This window comes from Ochotona princeps, chromosome 27 (assembly GCF_030435755.1).
Source record: "Ochotona princeps isolate mOchPri1 chromosome 27, mOchPri1.hap1, whole genome shotgun sequence".
NCBI lineage: Eukaryota > Metazoa > Chordata > Mammalia > Lagomorpha > Ochotonidae > Ochotona > Ochotona princeps.
In genome coordinates, this window is record NC_080858.1 from 5,554,454 (window position 1) to 5,575,627 (window position 21,174).

Below are 21,174 nucleotides of genomic sequence, written 5' to 3' on the forward strand. Positions count from 1 at the left end.
GGCAGCTCGGGATCACTGCTCTCACCAACACACCCAGAAAGAAGGGTTAGGGCTGTGTTCGGCACCACAGCAGGGCGATCACTTTTGGGGACTTGGAAACGCCGTCCCAGCCCTCAAAGAGGCGAGCGTCCTGTTTTCCGTACAGCAATATGGCGCTCTCCTGTGTTCGCGGGGCCCGGCCGCACGCCGGGAGGAAGGGGCAGCCGTAAAGGAAGCGCCGTTTCGTCTTCTGACTTCTCCCGCCTCCCACCGGTTGTCGTAAAAGGGTGAATGGAGTGCGAGTTGTGGGGGAGAAAAAGGGAGGCCCGGGGGCACGGAGTCAGAGTGGCGCAGCAAGTGGCTGCAGGTGGCGGCGGCGGCGGCGGTGGTCGGGGAGTGAGGTAGTGCGCGGTGCGCGCCGAGGAGCAGCAGGAGGAGGAGGAGGCCAAGGGCGTCGGAAGTCAAGCCGAGCTGCAGCCCGTCCGGCGGGCTCGGGGGGCCGCGCGGAGCCCCTACCCTAGGACATGGACCTCAACCGGATCATCCAGGCGCTGAAGGGCACCATCGACCCTAAGCTGCGGATTGCGGCCGAGAACGAGCTCAACCAGGTGAGCCGCGGGGCCTGCGGCGACCCCCGGCGGCCCAGGGGCAGCGCGGGGCTGGGCGGCGGCCCGCGCACCTGTTGGGCACCGGCGCGCGCCGCTGTTGGGGGGGCTCGGCGGGGCCGCAGGGAGCTCGGGCCGCTCCAAGGGACTCCTTGCACGGCAAGTGTGCGGGGCTCCTGGCGTCGCCCTGGTCCGGCATTCAACACGAGGTCACGGGAAGGCGACCCCGGCGCCGTGGAGCGGAGCTGGCGCTCACCCACCCCTGGCCCAGGGCGAGTGTCCGGCGCGTCCCGGGCTGCCGAGCAGGAGAGGGACCCGGAGCTCGCGGAGGTCGCCGGTGCGGACGGCTGTGGCTTGGAGGGTGCCCGCCGGGGACGTGCTCCCGGGGCCGCGCGGGCCTGACCTTGGGTCCCGGGCGCGGGGACAGAAGTCTCAGGCCGCGCGCGCCTACCCCGTCCTGCCCTTGTACCGCCTGCGTTTACCCTGCAGCTGCTCGTGGCCTGATGGCTCGTCCGGCGTCAGTGTTTTGTGGGCAGCAGTGCGCTCCTGTTGCTTTGTTTGGGGTGACCTGTGAGTCGAAGGCCCTTATGTTAGGTCGCTTCACCCCGGAGTGAGCTGCCGTCGGGGTCTCCAGGACCTGTCCTTCCCCCCACGCCGTTCCCCCCTGCTTCAGGTGGCCGTGGTCCGGGGCCTGCCTGCTTTGCCTGAGAAGTGGGGCGGGGGGCCCTGCCGGGTACCTCTGCTTACATTGGGTAGCTGCAGCTCCCTGCCCAGCGCCCCAGAGGACGCACCCTGGTTTCAGGCCCACATGCCTGCTGCTAGGGGCGGATCCTCTCCGGTGTCTGTGGGGAAGTGTAGTCCTGAGTTTATCTCGGAGTGTTAAGATTCCTTTAGGGTTGTCTGTGGACCACAAGTCCGGCTAGCCGCAACTACCGCCAGTAGGGATGCGGGGCTGGCCCACAAGTGTCTTGAATTAGCTGTGCTCTGCGTGTCCTAGTGGGGTCAGAAAGGCTTTGCGTGCTGTGGCCGAGCTTGGTCAGCCTGGGTACTGCCCACCAGTGCCTCTGACTGCACGTGTCAGCTGGCAGAGCGGAGATGGCCCCTGTGGAGTTTGCATGTTGGTGGGGATGTAAACTACAGAGGGGTGGGGGGAGGCATCTGCAGGGCTGGCTTGTGCAGGGATGACGAGCCGGGAGCTCTCTCCTGGCTGTAGGAGAGTTGCTAGGAGTCCTAGCCTGGGACGCCTCAGGGCCTTTGCTGTAGGCAGTTCCTGTGAAATGAGGTTTAACCTGGCAGGAGAAGAGTTGAGTTTCAGAGAACTTGAAGATGCAAACATTCTCAAGAAACCTTTGGTTGGTGGGCTAGACTGTGATGGTAGAAGTTCGGTGTCCACAGAGAGAAAGGTAGCAGGTGAACACTTGTGAGGGTAGGGCCGTGGAGGGGCTGTCCACCTTGACCCCTGGTTCTGTGGTGGGCAGGGGGTGACCAAGCCTCCCGAGGCCTTGAAGGTGCAGTGTCCAAGAGAGGGGCTGCAAGCAGAGTGTTTCACTGAGGCAGGAGAGCTTGCCATGAAGCAGCCCTCAGCTACGTGTGACTTTGTATTTAGGCATAGGAAGATTTCCCGAGAGTAACAGGTGAATTTTAACGATTAGAACGAGCTGCAGAGGTGTATGTCTTTGATTTGCTGCAGGATCGAACATGTTGTAAACCAGAGTCATTTTATAATGTGCGTGTGGGAGGTGTGGAGCAGGGGCTTGGGGAGTACCTGTTGGCACCGCTGTGGGGCCGAGGGTACCACGGGAGCCGGGTGGACGCCAGGCGCTTGGGAACAGCCACGTGCAACAGCTGCTGCAGTGGCCCAGGCAGCTGCCGTGGGGCCGCCCTTAGTACCTGTGGGGGCCGGCTCTTCCGCTTCCTTGTGCCCAGCTGTGGAGCCAGCACTAGTTGGTTTGCTTTGGCATGTTGCAGCTGCTGCTGTTGTAACCCAGGATTCCCTTCCTGCCAAGAAATGTTGTAGACAAAGCACGAACAGTCGGTGGAGTACAGATCCAACTGAAGGTTGTGCGTTCGGTGTCAGATCTGTTGAGCATAAAGCAAGTGTTCTGTTTACCAAAGGATGAAGCGGAGTCAGGGATTTGTGGAATAGATAGCCAGCAATCAGGGACACGTGCACCCTGCAGAGCCACAGGGAGGTGTAAGTTCAAGTGCTGACCATGGGCTGTAGTTTCAAAGGAGTGGTGTTACGTGCTTTGGTTACAGACACCCACGCATGAGGGTGTATAAATTGCCATGTCCCTTGGAGGTGTGGGGGGGCATTTTGGCACTCTAAAAAGGCACTTGATAAAGTTTGTGGAAAAATGAAGTTAAAAAAACCAGGGGACGGCATGTTTTACTGTTGCTCACTTGCCCTGGGGGTCCCTTGTTGGATGCCCTGGTTTGAGACCTGGCACTTCTGCTTCCCATCTAGCTTCCTACCAGTGTGCACCATGTGAGGCAGCAGTGGGTGCTGGAGTGCCCAGGTCTCTGCCACCCACGGGGGAGACTGGCTGAGTTCAGCTCTCCTGTCACAGCCCTGAATGCTGCATGAACCGGCAGGTGGGAGGTCTCCCCTTTCTGCTCCCTCCCCTCCCATCTGTCTGCCTTTAAAATGAAATGAAAACTTAAAGGTCAAATTCATTTTAATCTCTTCCAAAACTGAAATCCATGCCCATATATATATATATATATGTTTTTTTTTTTTTTTTGGTCAAGTTTTGTTCATTGGAAAGGAAGATTTACAGAGAGAATGTGAGACAGAGAGGAAGGTTTTCCATCTTTTGGTTCACTCCCCCAAATGGTCACAACGGACGGAACTGAGCCATTCCCAATCCAGGAGCTCCTGCCGGGTCTGCCAAACACGTACAGGGTCCCAAGGCTTTAGCCACTAGACCACACCGCCGGGCCCAACAGGGTTCCAAGGCTTTGGGCCATCCTCTGCTGCTTTCCTAGGCCATAAGCAGAGAGCTGGATCAGAAGTGGAGCAGCTGGGATATGAACCTGTGCCCATATGGATGGATGCTGGGGCTTGCAGGAGAAGATTAGCTAATTGAGCCACTGCACTGGCCTCCCTTGGCCACCTTTGTTTTTTGTTTTAAATTTCTTTCTAATACATATTTTCATGCAAGTTTTGCAGACACCAGGCCCTGCACAGTGCCTTAGCGGGCTGATCTTCAGTCTGCAGTGCCAGCATCCCATATGGGCGCCGGTATGTGTCCCTGCTGCTCCACTTCCCATCCAACTTCCTGCTCCTGGCCTGGGAAAGCAGTGGAGGGCGGCCCAAGTCCTTGAGACTCTGCACCTGCGAGGGAGACCTGGAGGAGGCTCCTGGCTTCGATTGGCTCAGCTTTAGCCATTGTTGCCATCTGGGGGGTGAATCAGCAGATAGAAGATCTCTCTCTCTTCCTCTTTTTCTCTGTAAATCTGCCTTCCAAATGAACGTAAAGGCATCTTTAAACAGTTTTTTTGAAGACCTCCTCATTTACCTGCGTTTCAGAATTTATTTGGTACCAGAATAAATGTATCTTTTAATTCCATTTTCTGTGAATTTTTTGAAGCACCCTGATGTATCAGGAACTCTTTAAAATGCTTCATGATCTCATCAGTTTATTCTAAGGGCTTTTTGTACTGGAAATATTTTAGTAATGTTTATTTTACCTTGGAGAGTTTCTCTAGAAGGTTTCCTTTTATTTGGAAGGTGATGCCTTCAGTAACAAGTTCTTACAGTGACTCGTTAATATTATTGCTGTACTTTATAAAATGTTTCTTTGTGATTGCAGTCCTACAAGATCATCAATTTTGCCCCCAGTTTGCTTCGAATCATCGTCTCTGAGCACGTGGAATTCCCAGTGCGTCAGGCAGGTGAGTTGCTTTCCTACAGAGCTTTGACAGGTCAAAGTGGAAGGAAGGTGTGCGCTCCTTCCAAGGAATTGCCTGGAGAAGTTGGGCGGCCTACAGGAAGCATTTCTGACGCTGCTCCTGGGGATGGGGCCTGAGCGCTCTGCCCCCTGCTGTAGAGCCCCTTGCCTACAGCCCCCAGTTGCTTTCCCCCCTCAGCGCTAACGCACTCTCAATGCCCATGGCTTCATCTCCCTGCGCTTTGAACTCTGGTAGCTTTCCATGTGGGGATATAGGTGTGACTTGGGGTGCTCCTGGGGTGTTTCAGCTTGGAGGTAAATGGTTGGCTCCCTGCTGGTGCGCCTGGGAAAGCAAAAGAAACTGGCCCAAGTGCTTAGACCCCTGTGCCCACATGGTAGACCAGTATGAAACTCCTGGCTTCTCTCTTTTATATAAATGAATAAACCTTTAAAAAGAAAATGCGAGAGGAGCAGCTCAAAGGAATGAGGTTAGTGTTTGGCGGGCCGCCTCTTTCCTTACATATGAGGAACACACCTGGGCGTGGATCGCAGCGTGCTCTGCTTTCAATTCTGTTTTTTTTTTTTTTTTTTTTTAAATTATTTGAAAGGCAGAGTTACAGAGAAATGAAGTCGCAGCCACACACACACACACACACACACACACACACACAGGATAGTGGTGGGGGTGAGGGGTGGCAGTTTCTATCTGCTGGTTCGGTGTTCCCCCCACCCCCTCAAATGGTTGTAATATCCAGGGCTGGGCCAGGTGAGGCTGGGAGTATGGAGCTCCGCCTGGGTCTTCTGCATGGATGCGGAAGCTGGGGCCCAAGCCCTTGAGCCATCTTTCATCGCTTTCCCAGGCTCATTAGCAGGGAGCTGAGTTGGAAGAAGAGCGATTGGGAATGGAACTTGTGTGCCAGTAGGATATGTGGGCTCTGCCTGTGATGTTTGGACTGCTGTGCCACCTCCCTGCCCCACCCAGCCCGCGAGTGTACCGTGTTTGGTTCAGCCTCAAGCTGGCACGCTTGGAGACCTCACCTTCCCTCTTCCGGTCCCGCGACCATGGATCACCTTGTTCCTTTCCCAAGTCTTTGCGACAGTTTGAAGATCATTGGAAAACAGCAACCAAATAATTGATTAGGTGCTTTCCTAAATACAGATGGATGAAGTTTCTTGCTATTTTCCAAAAATATTTGAAGGGCGATATACATTTCCCTATGAGTTACATTTACCTGTAGTACATGCTGTCAAATTCTTAAGTGAAAGTTCTCCAAACAGTTGAAAGTTTAGCCAACTCCAGAATGCTGGTGCGAGATGGTAGCCTTCGACCATCACCCAAAGGGATCCAGCAGCGGGGAGGTGGGGCTCACCCGCTGTCTGCTTAGGGTAGGCCCTGGAGGAGTGTGGTTTGGGGGTCTCCGTCCACCTCGTGTGGTCTCATTGAGGCCACCTGCGGCTCGCCAGAAGGTCACACAGGCGGTCGGCAGATCACTTTCTTGTCATGCTAGCTCTGGGCTTGAAACATTTCTGCTGAGTTTCTGGCCTTTTGCTCTTCCCATCTTGGCCTGCTTCAACCGGTGAGAGGGAGACCACGCTGCGGTGCCAGCCTTCGGTGCTCTGGCTGGTATACTCGCAGGCCCTGTTCTGAGCCTGCTGCTTTTTCTCCAACGTAGCTGCCATCTACCTGAAGAACATGGTGACGCAGTACTGGCCAGACCGGGAGCCTCCGCCAGGAGAAGCAGTATTTCCGTTCAACATCCACGAAAACGACCGCCAGCAGATCCGCGACAACATCGTGGAAGGCATCATCCGCTCGCCGGATTTGGTGAGGTGCGCTGTGCTCCGCTGGCCGGGCAGGTGGCAGTCCCTGGGGGGCTGCGGCGACGTGCAGGCGGAGGGGTGTTGGGGTCTACCGCCAGCGTCGAGGATGTCTGTGGCATATGATCTCTCTGGACCTTCCTGCAAAATACAAAACAAATAGATGTCTGGTTGAACAAGTCTGTGTTCTCCTAGGTGAGTCATAGAATGGAGACGAACATATGGGCAAGTGAAGTTACATTGCAGTAGGCACTCCTACTCCCAGCCAATCAGAAGCCTACGTGCTGTTTGACTCCCTGAAAGGGCACGATAGTATAGCCTGAAACATGCCAGAAGCAGGAGCCGGGAGCCCCGTCCTGGTCTCCTGTGGAGTTGGCAGGGGCCTGGGCACTCGGCTCGTTGCTGCTGCCTTCCCAGGAGCTTCGGCAGGAGTCAGGCTGGAAGTGGAGCGTGTACTTTCTCCCTTCGTTCTCTCCTCCCTCGGTGGGCACAGGAGGGAAAACTGGATCACTTATCTCACTCACCTTCCCCCTGCCCCAACCCTCTCCATCCTAATCGGAGATCCACGTGGGTCTGCAACCCCTCACGTTTGTATTAAATATTAAAAATGAAATTGAACATTAAGAATGAAGAAAGGAAAGTGGAGCAACAAGGACTTGAACCTGCATTTCAGTACAGGATGCCAACATGGCAGGCGGTGGCTTAAACTTGCTATGGCACAGTTCCCGGCCCCGAGGCTGTTTTTCCATAGGGGCATTTTTTTTTCCTGTGCCCCTTAAATGCCTCTGTGCACCACATAGTGAATGGCTTTGAGAGCGTGAACCATGTGTGCGATGGTGGTCTCAGGAGCCAGCTCTGGGTGTGTGTGCGCTCGGATACTTGCTGGGTGACAAGATAGCCCAGCAGGTGCTTCGCAGAACCTTCCCGTCAATAGGCGGTGTACGACTGTAATGACACCATGTGGGTTAACGGGAGCCAGAGTAGGAGAGCGGAGCTCTGTGAAACACGACATCGGTGTTTACTTAGGTTTCGGACTTTCCTCGCCCCACTTACAGAATCCAGTTGACCATGTGTCTCCGCGTCATCATCAAACACGACTTTCCGGGTCACTGGCCGGCGGTGGTGGACAAGATAGGCTGTTACCTGCAGTCACAGAGCAGCAGCAGCTGGCTGGGCAGTCTGCTGTGTCTGTATCAGCTGGTGAAGACGTACGAGTAAGTTGACCGCTGCGGCTGGAAGGGGCAGCCTGCTCGCCCTGTGCCCGAGCTGCATGGAGGGACTTGTAGGTTTTCTGCAGAAAGCGTTAGTCTGGGAAATGCAACGCGGGCTTATTTGTTGCAGTCACACAGACAGTAGACGTTGCTTGTGTCTGAGGCAGTGATCCCGCGCGCCGTGCTTGTCTAGCTTGTTTGTGAATTGACTGCTTCCCGGGAAATGCTCACCTAGAGCTGCCGCAGCGTTCGTGAACAGTCTCCCTTTTGGGATGCAAGGTGGGCATCCTTTGGGGTGCTGTGATGTTCCCTTCCGTAAAAGCTGCCTGGGAGGTGGAGGACAGAGCTGCTTCATTGGGTAGATTGGAGCTACACTGAAGGCCTCTGCGTCTGGTCTCAGGATTGGCACTTGCGCGTGTAACATTCTTCTGAACTGCTTCGTCTACACACTGTTAGAAACGTTAAGGTAGTATTTTCGATTTATGGCAGTTAAAGTGACCTAAAAACACCAAGATGTGTAATTAACTTCTCGATTTTGGGTGGTACAAGAAGTATGGCTTTCTACATTATATTAAATAGTGTGAGTGTTTTTTTTTTTTTGTTTGTTTGTTTTTTAAAGATTTTATTATTATTGGAAAGCCGGATATACAGAGAGGAGGAGAGACAGAGAGGAAGATCTTCCATCCGATGTTTCACTCCCCAAGTGAGCTGCAACGGGCCGGTGCGCGCCGATCCGAAGCCGGGAACCAGGAACCTCTTCCAGGTCTCCCACGTGGGTGCAGTGTCCCAATGCATTGGGCCGTCCTCAACTGCTTTCCCAGGCCACAAGCAGGGAGCTGGATGGGAAGTGGAGCTGCCGGGATTAGAACCGGCGCCCATATGGGATCCCAGGGCGTTCAAGGCGAGGACTTTAGCCGCTAGGCCACGCCGCCGGGCCCAGTGTGAGTGTTTTTTAAGCTGTAAGAATAACTTGTGTTTTACCAGAATTTGAAGTTAATTCCAGAGCAATTCAGTTTACAATAGCTGCGGAATAGTCTTGGCTTCTTCTAGACGGTTCTACACCTGCTGGAGGGAGTTTGGCACTGTGCCTCAACAGGAGATACCCTCCTGAGGTTCATGCCAGCTCCAGCCTGGCAGTGGTAGTTAAGCTCTGCTTGTTCCCTGCTCCGAGCTATTGGCGGGGGAGATGACTTTTCTCTCTTTCCGTCTTTGTGGAGATACAAGAAGGCGGAGGACAGGGAGCCTCTGATAGCAGCCATGCAGCTATTTCTGCCTCGGATCCAGCAGCAAATCCTGCAGCTCCTGCCCGACGCCTGCCATTACTCCGTGTTACTGCAGAAGCAGATTCTCAAGATCTTCTATGCGCTCGTGCAGGTGAGTGTCCCTCGCCGTCAGACGGGCACAAGCGGAGTGTGCAGCGAGTGGCAGTCCCTACTGGAACCCCTTTATGTTCTCACATAAGACTCCAGGAGACATGGGCTTGTAGAAATTGACCGAGACAGAGAGAGGGAGAGAGTGAGTGTGTGTGTGTGTGTGTGTGTGTTAGAGACACATCGCATTGACACCTTTCATCACTGGTTCAATCCTCAAATGGCTGCAACAGCCAAGGCTATGTCAGGCCAAAGTCGGAAGCCGGGAACTCTTTCTGGGTCTCCCCTCTGGGTGGTAGGGACCCAAGCACCCGGCCCTTGCCTGCTGCCTCCCAGGGCATTAGCAGGTAGCTGTATTGGCGGTGGAGGCTGCATTGCCTCTCGGGTATCCTAATGTGAGGTTCAGGTGATCCCAGGCTGTCTTAGTGCCCAGTGTCTGAGTCCAGGGCGGGGGGATTTCTGGTAGCCCCTAGTCTTGAGCTGGCCACGGTGCTCTGAGCATGCTCTGTCTGCTGGACGTGAGCCCTGATTGTTCACAGGGAAGTCACATGGATGGCAGTGTCTCCACATTTGACCCAACTTAAAGCTAAGGCAATTTAGTGGTTCGTTTGCCTTGGTTTAGAATGATAATCTTTTTCGGGCCCAGCGGCGTGGCTTAGTGGCTAAAGTCCTCACCTTGAACGCCCCGGGATCCCATATGGGCGCCGGTTCTAATCCTGGCAGCTCCACTTCCCATCCAGCTCCGTGTTTGTGGCCTGGGAAAGCAGTCAAGGACGGCCCAAAGCTTTGGGACCCTGCACCCGCGTGGGAGACCTGGAAGAGGTTCCCGGTTCCCGGTTTTGGATCGGTGCGCACCGGCCCGTTGCGGCTCACTTGGGGAGTGAAACATCGGGTGGAAGATCTTTCTCTCTGTCTCTCCTCCTCTCTGTATATCTGACTTTGTAATAAAATAAATGAATCTTTAAAAAAAAAAAAAGAATGACAATCTTTTTCTTACCCTAATACGGGATTCTAGAATGTAGTTGGAAGACAGAGCGGGCATGTTTTGAATACAGAAACATCCACTGTTGGACCCTCGGGAGGCTTGGCTGAGTGACTGTGAGCTGGGTGGAGGAGTGCTTGCCGTCAGCCCGAGCCAGGTGAGCCTGTGCTGCTTCCTGGCCGGGCTCTCCTCACGAGAGGAGCCAGTGTCTGACTGCAGGGACACGGGTCTGCACCGTCAGGATATTTTACGTCACCCTCAGCTTACATTTTTCTGAACACCTCTTTTTTTAAACTTGGGCCAGTGCTGTGGCGTAGCAGGTAAAGCTGCCACCTGGGACTTCGGCATCCCATGTGAGCACCAGTTTGAGGCCTGGCTGCACTGCTTCTGATCTGTCTTCCTGCTCATGCACCTGGGAAAGCAGTGGAAGAGAGACCAGGTGTTTGTTTCCAAAGATGCCTTTGGAATATGCTTCTGGATCCATTTTTAAACTTCCAGTTGAACTCGATCAAGTTGCTGCTTTCTTGTTCTTGTGGTAGTTGTTGCATGGGACGGCACTTGGGAACGTTCACGGGGAAATGGAAGTGCAGGGTGTTTGTGCTGCTGCAGAACAGCTTGAGACCTCCGTGCGTTTCCATAGCGTTTCTGAACGCCTGCTGTGTTGCAGCATCTGCTGCAGGTGGCACTGGGGTGTCCTCTGCAGGGGAGGAGTTACTGCATGTGTTGTTGCCTCTCTTCCAGTACGCACTGCCCCTGCAGCTGGTCAACAACCAGACCATGACCACGTGGATGGAGATCTTCCGCTCAGTCATCGACCGCCCGGTGCCTCCCGTAAGCAGCCCTGGGGAACTCTAGGGGTGGGATTCCAAGGTCGGCTGAGCGATGCTTCATGTCTGCTGCTTGAAAGAAGGGTTAGGTATGAACTAACTCAAGTTGTATACCAGTCTTGAGAGCTAAGATGCAAGAGAAAGATGCAAAAGCTTTATTTAATCCTACCAGTGGTAAAACACATTTCGCTTTTAATATTTACAAATAAAAATGTGTGTGTGTATGTCTGTGTGTGTGTGTGTGTGTGTGTGTGTCCGTTTGTTGTGATTTGAGGGGCAGACACGGAGGGAGAGAGACCAAGAGGTCCTCTGCGTACTGGTTCACTCCCCTCATCCCACAGCACTCCATGGCGACGGCCAGGATCTGCCCTGGCAAGAAGCTGGAGTCAGGAGTGGAGCCAAGGGTGAAGCCAGAACACGGCCATCTTAGCTGGCATCCTAACTGCTAGGCCAAGTGCTTGCCCCCAGAAAACCACTTTGAAAGCTTGATATTATCCTCTAGCTTTCTTTCTGTGCATTTATGTACAGTAGTATTTTATTTATAAAAAATACATGTAGGGGCCAGAGTTGTAGCGTCATTCCATTTGGGTGCTGGTTCGAGACCTGGATGCTCCATTTCTGATCCAACGTCCTGCTAATGCCCCTGGGAAAGTGGTGGAAGATGATCCTAGTGCTGGGGGCTCTGCTCTCATATGGGGACCTGGAAGAGTTCCCGCTCCTCGCTTTGGTCTTGCCCAGCTATGGCCTGCGTGGCAATTTGGAGAGTGAACCAGCAGATTTAGATCCCTGTCTCTTTGTATCTTTCTCTGTGATTTTGCCTTTGATATAAATAAATAAATGCCCTTCCTCTTACAGAAAAGTAGCTATTTTAAAATTCACTTTTCACTTAAAATTTATATGATTGAGTGTTTTATGGTATCTTTTTGGTGAATGCATTATTCACTGGATATTTAGAGTATTTGAAATTTTTTGTATGTTTTAATGCTAAGATTATACTTACATTTTTTTTGAACATTGATTAGACTTGTCTTTGGACAAATGCATGGAAGTGTGTTTGGGTTTTGAAAGATCTTGCAAAGTGTCTTCCAGAGAGAGCCCTAGTCTGTGCTTTCCTTAACAGGCCCCAGAATGCACATTTAATTTAACCTGTTAGATGGTAAAAGATGGTGTTACACTCTGATTTGCAGGGTTTTTAAAATCTCAAATGAACAGTGTTTTAAAATGTAAGCTTGTGTATAAAAAGGATTTTATTTATTCTGTGCCACAGTGTGGCCTGTGCAGGTGGGGTCCAGGAGCCAGGAATTCACCCAAGGTCTCACACTTGGATGACAGGAACCTGAAAACTTGGGCCATCATCTGCTACTTCCCAGATGGATCAGCAGGGAGCTGGATCCAAAGTGTGGAGTAGCAGAGTTGGAAGCTAGCACTCCCAAAGGTGGGCGTCCAGAGTGGTGGGTGGCTTTGCCTTTTAGGCTACAGTGCCCACCCCAGAGCTCATTTTACAATGTGCAGTATTTTTTGCATTGTGAACAGTTCAGGGAATCTGACAAGAATATATTTGCGTTAGCCGTCAAAGGTCAAAGTTCGAACCTTCCAGACAGTCTTCTTGGGGCCCTGAGATTGTATTGCTTGTCTGTTGACTTACTCATGAAAGTCCTTCAGGCGGAAGTTGACCCTGGGTGTTTCTGTCCCTCAGGAGACCTTGCAGATTGACGAGGACGATAGACCAGAGCTGGTGTGGTGGAAGTGTAAGAAGTGGGCCCTGCACATCGTGGCGCGTCTCTTTGAACGGTAATCCTCTGCTCATCACCTCTGCCATCTGACAGTCCTGGTCTCGTTGGGAGCGGTGAGGCTGCAGGAACCCGTACATGCTCTATAGTATAGATGGTTTGTCCTTAAAGCCACAGCAGGGCAAGTGTGGCCTTCTGTTTAGAAGGTGGGCAGCCTTTCCTGGGTCCGCTGTTGTGTGAGAAACGTGGAGAAGCAATATTGTTCCCTTCATTGCACGTATCCAGGAGAAGGCACTTGGCCATTCAGACCCTTAAGAAAGTCACATTTAAAAAATTATTGAAAGCACTACCCTACCAAATGTAACAGTTGTATATCAACTTTGGCCCTTGATATACCCTTGGCTTAGTTGATGCAAGCTTCTCTCTGAAGCTTTAAGTATCACACAGAGGCCAAGTACAACTCACCATGATTCCATTTCGTGGCTTGGGAAAAAGGTAAAAGTGTTGTTTTTAACTCCCACTGGAGTTTCAGTGAGGGAGGGACTGCATTTTAACTAGTGAGCATGCTTTGTTTTTAAACATCACAGTAATTAAATATTTGTTTTTCCTCTTTGTATTTTAAGATATGGAAGCCCAGGAAATGTCACAAAAGAATACTTTGAGTTTTCTGAATTCTTTTTGAAAACCTATGCGGTGGGAATTCAGCAGGTAATCAGCTTATGCTCTTCGAAGTAGAACGATGGTTACTGAAAGTTTCTGTTTCAGCTGAAAGTTTGTTTCAAAGTAGATTCAGATTAGCTCAGCTCCAGCCATTGCAGCTACTTGGGGAGTGGACCTGCAGATGGAAAGATCTTTCTCTCTGTCTCTTTGTCTCTGTAAATCTGCCTTTCCAGTAAAATAAAGAAGTCTTCAAAGTGGTTACAGACATACTCACTGAGGACATGTTCAGGGAGCCTGCGCTGGCAGCCCCGCCAATCTGATAGAGTGTGATCAGTTTCAGAATTAGATGTCCTTGGGCAGCTGCTGTGGGGTGGTCCTTCCAGCTTCCTAGTCCTGACTGCTAACCAGAATTGAGTTGGTGGATGCTGCTGGAGGAGTCACCAGTGTTAGACTGTGTCTTTCTGGTTATTGTCTCTGATGTTTTGAATTTTTATTGAGTTTCACCTCTTTGGTCTAGGCTTTCTTATTAGAAGATTGATGCAGCATGGACTGATGTACTTCGAGAATGGATTGATCTCATGTGTTAAGACTTAGCTGAGTAATTACACATTTCTTTTAAACATTTATTTATGTGGACTGTCTGGGTTTCAGGGAGCAGCAGAGATTCATTCCCTAAGTGGCTGCAATGGCCAGAGCTGAGCCAATTCGAAGCCAGGAGCTTCTTCTGTGTCTGCTACATAGATGCAAGGTCCCAAGGCTTTGGGCCATCCTCTGCTGCCTTTCCAAGGCACAAGTAGCTGGATTGTGCAGTGGAGCAACCAGAACTGGAACTGGCGCCCATACAGGAGGCTGGCACCATAGGCAGAGGATTACCCTTCTACACATGGTGCCACTTCCTTGAGCTGTTGTCCCAGGCTGTGCATCAACAGGAAGCTAGATCAGAAGTAGAGTTGCTGGGACTTGAACCTGGGCACTCCAGTATGGGGTGGGATGCTGATGTCTTAAATGGCAGCTTAATTTGCTGTACCATTGCTCCAATGCCTACTAGATACATGTTTTTGTTTTTTTAAGATTTGGTTATTTTTATTGGAAAGCCAGTTTGCAAAGAGGAGAGAGAAAGATCCTCCATTCTCTGGTTCACTCCCAAGAGTCCGCAACAGCCAGATCCGAGCTGATCTGAAGCCAGGAGCTTCCTCCAGGTCTCCCACACACACAGGTGCAGGATCCCAAGGCTTTGGGCCGTCCTCTACTGCTTTCCTAGGCCCCAAGCAGGGAGCTGGATGGTAAGTGGGGTAGCTGGGACATGAATAGGCACCCACATGGTATCCCAGCATGTTCAAGGCGAGGATTTAGCCACTAAGCTATTGCACTGGGCCCTAAATACATGTTTTTAATGGGAGTTTTTGTTCATTTTGGAGTGCTAGTAGAATAGAATTTTGATTTATTCTGAGTAGTTCCATAAGCTAAGGCCTGCAAGTTAACAGTGTGACATTTGTTATTTCAATATGATATATACCTGTTGAGCAACTAAAATTGACTGTATTTAATGCTTTTTCATGGATTCCTGATTCCCCATTAGATGTGTTGATTTTTGAGTTTGTCAATTCTGAATTTTAAGTTCTACCTGAAATATTACACCAGTCACTTGCCCTGCTGCTCCTTGACCTAAAAATTGTTTATGCTCTTGTGTCCTGTAGGTCCTATTAAAAATTTTAGACCAGTACAGGCAGAAAGAATATGTAGCTCCTCGCGTTCTTCAGCAGGCGTTCAACTATCTCAACCAGGGAGTGGTCCACTCCGTGACCTGGAAGCAGTTGAAACCACACATGCAGGTGCGTGTCTGGGAACAGCTCTGGTCTTCTGGCCCTTGTGTCCTCAGTGCTCTTCTGTGAGGAGTGCCATCATCTCTCTGGTCTAGAGGACTTGGAGATGTGAGCATGTGATGGGGGGCGGCCTTCAAGTTTTCTGAGCTGATGACTTGAGCTGATCTTTCTTAGAATCTGGCCCCACTTTTTCATCGTTAAAGCCGAGAAAGCTTGTTATTCTGTTGACTGAAAGCTTGCTAAAACCAGAGAAGTGTGAGTGAGAAAGCATTCCAGCTAGTCGGTGGGACTGGGCAGAGCATAGAGCCTCGAGCGTGGTGGATACGAGCAATAAGGCTTGCATGTCTCTTTTTTAGTATCAGGTATTTACTTAAAGGTAGAATTCAGCATTGTTTCAAGAACAGATCAGAGTGGAAAATCATAGACCAACAGAATGAGTTCTTACTGCATCTAAATAACTTGGTAATTCAGTGACGTTGGGAGCAGGGTGCAGAGAATAAATGACAGTAGTAGGCTACAGGGACCATAGATAGAATTGTCCCTCCACGTTCATATTTGTGGAGGAGAAAATTAAAATTTTTTTGCATTAGAGTTACTATATCATACATATCAATATCACTTTTATACAGTATCACTTTTATATTCATGATAAAGTTAAATAGAATGTAATACCATTTTAGCTCCCCAAAGCACCTTGACACATTAAACATGCATTTTTTTCTTTAGAAATGCCAAATCGTGACGTACATTTTAAATTCAATATATTTCTTAGTATTTATCCCTCAAATATCCATTTTCTCATGTAAATACAAATGAAGTTCCAATGAGTAAATGGAAGTAGCAAGTTTAAATAGTCACAAAGCACATATACATGAAAAGCTAACAGACATTATCTTTGGACATTCTAGACTCATGAGTTGAAGTTGGTTTTATTGGCAATTTTTATCACCCTACATAAGCACACTTGACAGGAAGGGAATTTTTCTAAATGGGTAAAAATGACTCTGGAGTCGGAACTCACCATAGATACCAACCAAAATGACGCCATGCCCTAACATGATACAGGTGTCCGGAGGCGACTTCAAAGTTGCATGTCAGCAATATGCTATAAAACATTATTCTCAGGACTGCGGCATTTAGGCCCTTCAACGGCAGAAGATACAATTCTTTTTTTTTTTTTTTTTTAAAGATTTATTTTATTTTAATTACAAAGTCAGATATACTGAGAGGAGGAGAGACAGAGAGGAAGTGGAGCTGCTGGGATTAGAACCAGCGGCCATATGGGATCAAGGCGAGGACCTTAGCCACTAGGCCATGCTGCCGAGCCCAGAAGATACAATTCTAAAAACTTAGTGAAATATTTGTGGGGCTTTCGAATCTTTAAGGTATTAGGAAAATATATTTCAGTTCTGAAACTATCTATCTTAGTTGGCAATAAAAAAAAAAAAATGGGAGATAGCCCAGAAATAGTTTCCCAAAAGTTCTGTATATAACGTAGAAAATTGGAGTTTGAAAATGAAAAAAAAAAAAATTTGTTGTTGATCCATTTATACTTAGGCCACAATGGAAATATTAAAATTTTCCAAAATAAAAAATAGTGTAGTAAATATAATCTTGGCTTGATATGGGGGTAGTTATTTAATATTCACTTGTTATATCTTAATATCCTTGTTGCTTCAGAGAAAAATGTTGCTACTTGTGGGAGTCCATTTTGAGCACAGCCTCGTCTTGGTCTCTTGCTTGCCACGGATGAAGGCAGGTGCAAGAGCAGTTACCATGACAGCCGGGCGAAAAGCAGCCACAGGCGGCTGTGAATCCACGCCTGCTCTCCCCACGTGGGAGCAGGCCGTGCCCACGTGCCGTATCCACGCCTGCTCTCCACACGTGGGAGCAGGCCGTACCCACGTGCTGTTCTGTTTTTTCCATGTCTTAGAACATCTCTGAGGATGTGATTTTTTCAGTGATGTGTTACAAAGACGAGGATGAGGAGCTGTGGCAGGAAGATCCCTACGAATACATCAGGATGAAATTTGGTAATGGACGTGGTTTGGGTCCCCTTCAGTCCCTGCACGTGACAAGTCATGTAACCCACTGTGTGTTTGCAGCAGAGTGTCTGGTGGTTCCACTCGCGGCGGTGTGTTCTGCATGGCGAACTGTGCAGCTTGCTGTGCTGCTCCAGGGCAGCGGTGGGGTGACGGGTGAGGGTGCTGCCGCCCCCGTGGACTGTGTGTGACTGACCTGTGGGGACCCATTGGCCGGGACACCCATCTCTAAAGGGGGCCCCCCTTCAGCTCTGGGAGGTTCCCTTGGAATGTTGCACGTTTTAGGGCGCCCAGTTCACTCTGCCTCCACACCAGGGACCAGGATTGTCCGAGGGAATAGAACTTCCCGCTGGCAGCCCCGCTGTGTGTGGCCCAGGTTCTGCAGCATCTTCCTGGAAGTTGTTCCGCTGGGCATGTTACTGGAATCATTCCATTCTGCCTCCCGGTTTGGATGAGTGGATTTGTGGATTACTTGAGCAGTTTGCCTAGCAACGTGTTGATGTGTGTCCCTCTGTTGGCTGCATGCCTTAGGCTCTTCCGAGAGCAGGCGTGTTGGTCACTGGTTTCGTGTTCCTCATCCCTTTTACATCTCTGCATTCCTCTACAAGTGCCTGGATCCAGCATACTTCAGGGAATGTCAAGTGACTGCCAACAGCAGCACTGTGGAAGGCACGTTGTGTCCTCACGGGGCTTGCCCTTGTCGGGCAGGTGTCTAGCTGCCCGAGCTGAACTTACTGGAATGCGGGCTGCGTTGCTGGAGTGTGCTAACAGTGTGTGCTGTGGGCGGTTTGGACTCAGCATGGAGGAGGCTCCTCCCTGGGAGACCGGGTGTGGGAGAAGCCAGCGGACACCGCAGGCCCTCTGCTGTCGGCATCCCTGCTTCTGAAAGTCCTCGCCTTGGTCTTTGTTTTCCTGATCTGACAGTGATGAGCTTGGTCCTGAAGGCAGTTGTTCAGTGTTTACTTTTCTGTAACGCTGATCTGTTTCATCATCTACAGCCTATTCAGGGTGCTTGATATGCCATCGATGTCTTAAATCCAGAGAAGATAGTGTCTCAGTTTTGAGATCATGAAATAGAGCTGTGTGTTGTTGGATGGGTCATTTAGATTTTACTGGTTTAAAAGTGAGTGAAGTCTGGCTGACATGCTTTTTTCTTAATCTTTTCCTTTTGGGGGCTAGAATGCAGCGACTCATTTGATCCATGAATTTTGCTTTTGTGTCACTATTGGGAAGAACAGTGTGTTTCAGGTTTTTGTCAGTTGTAGCCATTGTTATGAATGAAGTGTTTCTAAGTGTATTCACTGGTATCAATACTAATGTTTTAAAATGTGTTTTTCTGTTTCCTGTTACATTTAACAGACATCTTCTCATTTCCCCCAGTAGTAATGCTTTTAGTGTGGGTACAGTTGATAGGCACCTAGACTTCAGTGCTCAGGCACCTACACGTGCCTTGCTGCTTGGTCTCTTCATTGTTGTGTAGCTGTGTGCAGTTACTTAAACCCTGTAAGGTGGAGTGATTAACAATAAACGGGTACTGATGACTGTCCAGGGAGGATTCAATAGGACAAAATCCTGGAGAGAAAATGGGGGTGTGAAATGGTCAGGTACAGCTGTAGGCCAGGCTAGTTGTCTGTGTTATTAGGGGTGTATTTTATGTTGTGAGTTGAAGCCTTGATTTAACAGAGAGATCTCAAGATTTCAGATTCTCACCTGAAAGTGCCTGTTGTGAAGTATGTGCAAATTGTCCTGGGAATGAGTGGTGTGCTGGGTTTAGAGAGGCAAAAACTGAACTAGTGTCCGCGGGGTGCTGGCTGCGCCTCCTGCTTGTGGAGCCGGGTGCCCACCTGAAGCTGGGCCCCTTGCTGTGCCCTGCCCCTGGAGGGCTCGAGATCCAAGTAGAACCTGCACCTCTCACTGGCTGTCTCCATCCCTTTCACTGTTGTTCCTTGCCTGTCCCATTGAGTGAGTGTTCGCGGTTTCCAGTTTGTTTGCTCCTCTCCCCACGTGGGTGCCATAAAATCACCTCTTTCATCTTGTGATCTCCAGAGCCTGGCAGAATGAGCTCAGAAGAGGTGCTGGTTGTGTTTTCACAGGGAGCCAGCCCGTTTCTCGTCCCCAGGGAGATGAGGGAGTGGGGAGGGAGGGCCCCATTCACTGATGTTGGCTGGTTCACGGGGGTCCCCCAGTGATGGGTCCTGGGCTGTCTCCTGCTGCCAGCCAGTGCTGTGGGGCCTGTTTCACCTCTTGGTTTAGGACACTAGTTGGCCGGGTTTAAAGTGTATAGCAAGCAATTATCCTTTTCTTACTAACAATGTTTAACCTTTTAAAATTGTAGATATTTTTGAAGATTATGCTTCTCCCACCATGGCAGCCCAGACTCTCTTATACACTGCTGCCAAGAAAAGGAAGGAGGTACGTGTGGTTCTCCTTTGTGTATCCGGCTTGCAGGCAGCCAGTGTGTGGCACTGTGACCGAGCTGCAGTGTTGGAAAAAATCATACTGTCGGTTACTGTCCGTCGACTTCAGAATTCTTTTTCTGTCCCAGTAAAGGGAAAATATGAAGTACCCTGTTTGTTTTGTTTTCTTAGTTGATGGTAAGGATGCTAGTGAGGTTGTACTTTTTTCGGACTGAACACTGCAAACTGGCTTTGTTTTTGAAAATGTGTGCGTGTAATGCTACAGTGAGACAGCAGAGGCTCATGGGAATCCATTTTCCGATTTCTTCAGGTACTGCCCAAAATGATGTCGTTCTGCTACCAAATCCTCACGGATCCGAACTTTGACCCGAGGAAGAAAGACGGGGCCCTGCATGTGATTGGCTCCCTGGCTGAACTGTTGCTGAAGGTCAGTTTGGCTGCAGGTTTAATTAAACTGCTCAGCACAAGCAGAACTTGGGGTCATGTAAAACAGCGACTGCTGCATAGGTGAAGTGACATTGTACCCCCTTTCTGCCAGGGATGGCTTTAATTAAGAATATTTAAGCTTTTTGTCAACTTTTCCTTTTGAAGTGATTGCTATACAAAATGGCTTTATTCTGCAAATGTCAGTATCAGGCGGAGCTAAGGTAATGGTCTTGGCATGTTGTACATTAAGCTGTGTGTCAGTCCAATAATTTTCTAAAATTTTAAATAGAAATACAAGTCATAATAAACCTATTTTATTAGGAAGTCAATCTTATGTATGAAAGGACATTGAAAAGTTGAAAATTTAACTTGTTTCTTAACAGAAGAGTTTATTCAAGGACCAAATCGAGTTGTTTCTGCAGAACCACGTGTTTCCGCTGTTACTGTCTAACCTGGGGTATCTTCGAGCTAGAGTAAGTTTCTCCCTGCTTTGTTAGGTGTCATAAAATCTTCATCTGTGAGATGATCATTGAGTAAATGTTCCGGGATGAATTGGCCTACTACTGCTGGAATGTTCCTTATAATCAAATCACCTGATTAAAGAGCAAACTGGCAAAGAAAAAGAGCTGGATGGGAAGTGGGACTTGCAGGGCACGAGCCAGTGCCCTTATGGGATCCCTGCACTTGCAGGAAGACAATTTAGCCAGTTGAGCCGTCGCACTGGGCCTGGATTTGTAGATTTCAGTTCCGTCTGATATCACGTTCTGTATCAGCCTAGCCTCTTGCTGTGTACTGTACAACAGCCAACATGAGGGAGGATTTTACAGCATTGTTATAATGTAAATTCACAGTTGACTGTTAGTGTCTAAAAGGGCAAGAGATCTAGTTTGGCTAAGATCTTTAGATGTTAAGACTGTTAGGCAAATTAACATTCCGTGTAATTCTAAGTGTTATTTCTAGAATCCAGCTATGTTATGGAGAAATCAAAGTGCAAATTTAATCCTAGAGCCTAGAATTTGTTTCTGTAAGAACATCGACACAGAGGGCCCAGTGTGGTAGCCTAGTGGCTAAAATCCTCGCCTTGCATGTGCCGGGATCCTATATGGGTGCCAAGTCTAAATCTGGCAGCTCTGCTTCCCATCCAGCTCCCTGCTTGAGGCCTGGGAAAGCAGTCGAGGACAGCCCCAAAGTCTTGGGACCCTGCACCTGTGTGGGAGGCCTGGAGGCAGTTCCTGGCTCCTGGCTTTGGATTGGCTCAGCTCCAGCTGTTGTGGCCACAGAGTGAATCAGTGGATGGAAGATCTTCTTACTGTCTCTTTCTCTCTGTATATCTGACTCCCCCCCCCCAAAAAAAAAATAGCATATTAAAAAAAAATCAACAGAAAATGGCC

The 21,174-nt window shown here is 49.7% G+C and overlaps 1 protein-coding gene across 2 annotated transcripts in view; it reads left to right on the forward strand.

The window, feature by feature from the left end:
- The first annotated feature begins 229 nt into the window (after window positions 1-229).
- IPO8 (importin 8) overlaps window positions 230-21,174 on the forward strand; it is a 60,432-nt gene continuing 39,487 nt past the window's right edge. Inside the window, exons 1-13 of one of the 2 annotated variants that reach the window (XM_058655751.1) lie at window positions 230-587; window positions 4,400-4,481; window positions 6,151-6,307; window positions 7,351-7,509; window positions 8,724-8,880; window positions 10,600-10,689; window positions 12,382-12,476; window positions 13,039-13,123; window positions 14,773-14,907; window positions 16,832-16,931; window positions 19,276-19,352; window positions 19,668-19,784; window positions 20,167-20,256. In XM_058655751.1, coding sequence (XP_058511734.1) covers window positions 504-587; window positions 4,400-4,481; window positions 6,151-6,307; window positions 7,351-7,509; window positions 8,724-8,880; window positions 10,600-10,689; window positions 12,382-12,476; window positions 13,039-13,123; window positions 14,773-14,907; window positions 16,832-16,931; window positions 19,276-19,352; window positions 19,668-19,784; window positions 20,167-20,256 — 1,428 coding nt within the window. In that variant the 5' untranslated portion in view covers window positions 230-503. The remainder of the gene's footprint in view (window positions 588-4,399; window positions 4,482-6,150; window positions 6,308-7,350; window positions 7,510-8,723; window positions 8,881-10,599; window positions 10,690-12,381; window positions 12,477-13,038; window positions 13,124-14,772; window positions 14,908-16,831; window positions 16,932-19,275; window positions 19,353-19,667; window positions 19,785-20,166; window positions 20,257-21,174) is intronic. The other variant, XM_058655750.1, reaches the window with a different exon arrangement.